The 5993-nt window shown below is 36.8% G+C and overlaps 1 protein-coding gene across 1 annotated transcript; it reads right to left on the bottom strand.

Annotated features, from left to right (window-relative positions):
• Window positions 1–277: 277 nt before the first annotated feature.
• LOC117320528 (L-serine dehydratase/L-threonine deaminase-like) lies at window positions 278–5954 on the bottom strand. The gene is made up of 6 exons (XM_033875103.1): window positions 5763–5954; window positions 3135–3319; window positions 2321–2473; window positions 1936–2011; window positions 1630–1669; window positions 278–800 (listed from the first exon to the last, which is right to left on the bottom strand). The coding sequence occupies exons 2-6, from the start codon at window positions 3294–3296 to the stop codon at window positions 569–571; spliced, it is 663 nt and encodes a 220-aa protein (XP_033730994.1). The 5' UTR covers window positions 3297–3319; window positions 5763–5954; the 3' UTR covers window positions 278–568.
• Window positions 5955–5993: the final 39 nt, after the last annotated feature.

Below are 5993 nucleotides of genomic sequence, written 5' to 3'. Positions count from 1 at the left end.
TGGCCATGTGATCCCTTATTTGACTTCAACTACCTTTTTTTCAATAATGTCAAAACAAATATTTTACAGACAGAAAATTTCACTTTTACCTTTGACTTGGTCACCTTGATCATTAATCAACTTTGGTCTTTGGTTCATAATGTGTCAAAAAATATTCAATTTCTGACAGTTATCTTTAATTTGGTGACTTTGAACTTGATTTATATTAAGTACACCTAAATAGATATACTTAACTCTGATGACATATCTATCTTATGTAAGTACAAAATATTTAACATTTTACACAAATCCAAATTGCAATCGAAACAAACATGTGGAATAGATACAGGTATTTTCCAAAAAGTTTGGCCGTTTAATACTAAGACCAGGAGGTAAGAGACATATATGCAAATTAAAAGACAGAAAATTTTACTATTAACATTAACTTGATGACCATGACTATTGATCAACTTTGGTTCATAAAATAGTTTAAATATTCAATTTCTGAAAGTGATCTTCGGTCACTTTGAACTTGATCAAGTTGACTTTCAAATTTGTCTAACCTGGTTATTGTGCCATTGGCATAATTTTACCTGGTAATGGCTGGTAAGGTTACAAGTTTCCCTGCTTCTACTGCCTTTTTGTAGCTCTCTGCCCCCTCGGTTTCCATGGCGACCAAAGGAACATCATTCCATCCCGCCTTCCACATACCCTGCACTACCCCTGTCAGCAGTCCCCCGCCCCCAACTGATGTCACAACCACGTCTGGCTGACAAGGCATCTGTTCCTTTGCTTCTAAAATCATTGGGCTGTGACCTTCCCTGAAATCATCATTAAAACTAAAATTGGGCTGTGAACTTCTCTGAAATCATCATTAATCGTGAAATCATTGGGCTGTGACCTTCTCTGAAATCATCATTAATCATAAAATTGGGCTGTGAACTTCTCTGAAATCATCATTAATCATGAAATCATTGGGCTGTGACCTTCTCTGAAATCATCATTAATCATAAAATCATTGGGCTGTGACCTTCCCTGAAATCATCATTAATCATAAAATCATTGGGCTGTGACCTTCTCTGAAATCATCATTAATCATGAAATCATTGGGCTGTGACCTTCTCTGAAATCATAATTAATCATAAAATCATTGGGCTATGACCTTCCCTGAAATCATCATTAATCATAAAATCATTAGGCTGTGACCTTCTCTGAAATCATCATTAATACTAAAATCATTGGGCTGTGACCATCCCTGAAATCATCATTAATAATAAAATCATTGGGCTATAATCTTCCCTGAAATCATCATTAATAATAAAATCATTGGGCTATAATCTTCCCTGAAATCGTCATTAATAATAAAATCATTGGGCTATAATCTTCCCTGAAATCATCATTAATAATAAAATTATTGGGCTATAATCTTCCCTGAAATCATCATTAATAATGAAATCATTGGACTATAATCTTCCCTGAAATCATCATTAATTATGTAATCATTTGGATATGAGTTAGTAAAAAGACTACATGTGTAGTTTTATCAGGTTTTATATGTACTAGTTAATATGATTTTTATGTTTATGTTTATTTATATCAACATTTTACATAAAGTCTGCATGAGTACAGATAGACCTGCAGGTTTCTTACCAAACATCTGGGTGATCGAATGGATGTACATATACACAACCTGAAACATAACAAATATTCGTTACTATTTGTCGTTAAAGGAAATAATGTTCCTCTGACCTTTCGCAGTCTGTCACCTTTTTATTTAAAATATCTTCTACTTTCCTAGGATTATCTACAAATTATCATATTTCATCAGAATTTTTCATAGATAAGCATTTTATGTTAGGGACAGACGACACAATTGACATTTATATATATATGGTAGAACAAGGTAATCACCACATGATGTGGTAATATTCATCAAGGGAGACAATGAAGACTTACCTGGGTCTGTGGCCAGTTTCTGGGCATATTCGTTACTTTCATCCCAGACATCTCCATGTACTTCAACAATGGCTCCCTGAGTAACCAACATTTTTGATGGAATTCAATCGCATTTTTAATGTTAAATGCAAGCACTAACATCCAGAACATTCCAGTCCATTTATACAAAGATAAAGTTCTGATTAAGTAATAACTAACTATTATGTACTTAATAGTTTGTTTCCTGAACTGCTATTGAGTATTAAAGTATTGAAAATTTTATCCAAACTTATTATGTCCTGAACAGGTTTTAATGTCAGAAAAGTCAATTGCTACAATGTACATTACCATGACAACAAAAATAAAATACAATACTTTCCGTGATGACAGAAATAGCAATCGTTACCATGTCCCTGACTTTATTGGCGACTAACTCTGGCGTTGTGGTAGGAAGGACGATTGTTGCTGGCACTTTCAGACAGTGAGCGGAATAGGCAACAGCCAGTCCTGCATTTCCACCAGAGGCACAAACGAACCTGGTGGCCCCTTTCTTTACTGCCTGCACAGGAATAAGTTATCTAAATGTTAACAGGGTTTCTCTATATCTTAATTTACACACATTCTGTATAGCCCTTCTCAGATTTAATGTAACATATGACACTCAGCAAGCTGGATTAACCAATAAAGCTAGATTTTCTTCATTTAACAACATACTGTTGCCTTTAACTTTATGCCTCTAGAAATCACTTGAACATTTTCATACTTATCATGCATTTTAATACTTTGTATCGTATAATTATTGCTTTATTATTATTATTCTAAACACATCTTGTAATTTAGGCTCTTATACTTCTCAACAAGGACTCAAACTTTACCATTATCTACCTAATTCTTGTAACAATCTTTAGACCAATCATCATGTTGATGCCTTGTTGCTCCCTTACAATACTTCCGTGGTAACATTATGACGTCATCATGTTGTCCATTGATAGTCACATGACCTTTATTGTTATTTAGTTTCAAAATGTAACAGTCACACTAATAAATTGTGCCCTGATGACGCCCTGCCTAGCAGGCCGAAACATGTCAGCAGGATTATTTTCAAACCTGGACTCTGGAGTTGCTGCTCTTCTTTCATACCTTGATATTAACAACATACTGTTTTTCATTCATGTCTTAAAATATGTAATAAAAACATGTATGTGTATACATGTACTCACCTTTTTACAGAAGTGACTGATTCCTCTTTGTTTAAAAGAGCCTGGTATCTGAAGGTTCTCCAGTTTAAGGTAAACAGAGTAGCGCCCCTTGGACATCGGGATACTGTTTATACAAGGTGTCCTAATGACAAGGTCTAGATCTCCATCTCCTGAGTCAGCCATTTTGTTCTGTATCTACTTTGTTCCTTCAAATTTAAATTAAACATTACAACATGAAGAGAATAATAGCCCAGTAACTGACCACTGAGGACCTCTACAGCCCAGTATACTAGTATCATATGACTACTGAGAACCCCTACAGCCCAGTATACATATCATATGACTACTGAGGACCCCTACAGCCCAGTATACTAGTATCATATGACTACTGAGGACCCCTACAGCCCAGTATACTAGTATCATATGACTACTGAGAACCCCTACAGCCCAGTATACTAGTATCATATGACTACTGAGGACATCTACAGCCAAGTATACTAGTATCATATGACTACTGAGGACCCCTACAGCCAAGTATACTAGTATCATATGACTACTGAGGACCTATATAGCCCAGTATACTAGTATCATATGACTACTGAGGACCCCTACAGCCCAGTATACTAGTATCATGTGACTACTGAGGACCCCTACAGCCCAGTATACTAGTATCATATGACCACTGAGGACCCCTACAGCCCAGTATACTAGTATCATATGACTACTGAGGACCCCTACAGCCAAGTATACTAGTATCATATGACTACTGAGGACCCCTACAGCCAAGTATACTAGTATCATATGACTACTGAGGACATCTACAGCCAAGTATACTGGTATCATGTGACTACTGAGGACCCCTACAGCCCAGTATACTAGTATCATATGACTACTGAGGACCCCTACAGCCCAGTATACTAGTATCATATGACTACTGAGGACATCTACAGCCAAGTATACTGGTATCATGTGACTACTGAGGACCCCTACAGCCCAGTATACTAGTATCATATGACTACTGAGGACCCCTACAGCCAAGTATACTAGTATCATATGACTACTGAGGACCCCTACAGCCAAGTATACTAGTATCATGTGACTACTGAGGACCCCTACAGCCAAGTATACTAGTATCATATGACTACTGAGGACATCTACAGTCCAGTATACTAGTATCATATGACTACTGAGGACCTCTACAGCCCAGTATACTAGTATCATGTGACTACTGAGGACCTCTACAGTCCAGTATACTAGTATCATATGACTACTGAGGACATCTACAGTCCAGTATACTAGTATCATATGACTACTGAGGACATCTACAGCCCAGTATACTAGTATCATATGACTACTGAGGACATCTACAGCCCAGTATACTAGTATCATGTGACTACTGAGGACATCTACAGCCCAGTATACTAGTATCATGTGACTACTGAGGACCCCTACAGCCCAGTATACTAGTATCATATGACTACTGAGGACCCCTACAGCCAAGTATACTAGTATCATATGACTACTGAGGACATCTACAGCCCAGTATACTAGTATCATGTGACTACTGAGGACCCCTACAGCCAAGTATACTAGTATCATATGACTACTGAGAACCCCTACAGCCCAGTATACTAGTATCATATGACTACTGAGGACATCTACAGCCCAGTATACTAGTATCATGTGACTACTGAGGACCCCTACAGCCAAGTATACTAGTATCATATGACTACTGAGAACCCCTACAGCCCAGTATACTAGTATCATATGACTACTGAGGACCCCTACAGCCAAGTATACTAGTATCATATGACTACTGAGGACCCCTACAGCCAAGTATACTAGTATCATATGACTACTGAGGACATCTACAGCCCAGTATACTAGTATCATATGACTACTGAGGACATCTACAGCCCAGTATACTAGTATCATGTGACTACTGAGGACCTCTACAGCCAAGTATTCAGTTCTCTGATTAAATGCACTTGCGTGTCAAATTATTGAACTTTTAAAATAGACATATTCGAACATCTGATACATTTGTATATGCCGCTCTCTCCAGAAGACGTGTGACTCACACACTCTACATAAAACTATCCATAACAAATTTGAAATATCCTTTATAGACATACATACCAGTTCACCTTTAATGAACAGTCATTTAGAACTCAGGTATATAAAAAGTCTTTCTTCTCACAATTTATGATTGGCATTCTCTTCCCCCTAATCTTAACCACCTCCCCAAATGACATCTTTAAATGCGGTCAATGTTATACGTTGATGTCAATTACATATGAGATAACGTATGATTATAAGTTTAAGTTCATTCATGTAAAATTTGATATGACAGTTAGGCCTAACTGTACATTGTACAATGTATATGCTACTTTCGATTTGAACACAATATATATTAGAATACAAATAAAATGGTATGGGCATGCCCCTCAATAAGACATCATTTTTTGTAAATGGTCGTCAAACTTGAATACTGATTGATAAGTTAATTATACAAATTGCCCTCACCTGTAATCAGTTTACCTATAACCAGCTGATAGGCCTATAAGTATAAGTTATAACATACATATTTTTGGATCTTATATTGACCCCTGAACGTGTTCAGTGTTACGGCTTTGACTGACAACTTACCAACGAACTTAATAGCGTTGACGACTTGCCAAATTTGTGATGTGTCTCTATATCTTGCAAATATCTCTTTGCTTCACCTTTTACAAGGTGATATAGGTATGCAGTCTAACTGGCGAGCAGCGAATGTGTCAAATTGTGACCCATGTGTACGTATGTGTTGCGAAGAATTTTTTGTAACGACTATTTTGATTGGTTGATTCTGGAGGTGTGTATTCTGTGCCAAAGTTTTAT

The sequence above is a fragment of the Pecten maximus genome, unplaced genomic scaffold (assembly GCF_902652985.1).
Source record: "Pecten maximus unplaced genomic scaffold, xPecMax1.1, whole genome shotgun sequence".
NCBI lineage: Eukaryota > Metazoa > Mollusca > Bivalvia > Pectinida > Pectinidae > Pecten > Pecten maximus.
Note: the sequence above shows the minus strand (reverse complement) of the source record. Positions and strands in the feature narration are given on the sequence as shown.

Bases quoted from the DNA above. Each gene is read 5' to 3' on its own strand.
- LOC117320528 (XM_033875103.1), bottom strand. From the start codon at position 3,296: ATGGCTGACTCAGGAGATGGAGATCTAGACCTTGTCATTAGGACACCT. The intron at 2,012-2,320 runs GTAACGATTGCT...TTGGTTACTCAG, and splicing joins CCAATAAAGTCAGGGACATG to GGAGCCATTGTTGAAGTACA. The intron at 801-1,629 runs GTAAGAAACCTG...TGATGATTTCAG, and splicing joins TTCGATCACCCAGATGTTTG to GGAAGGTCACAGCCCAATGA.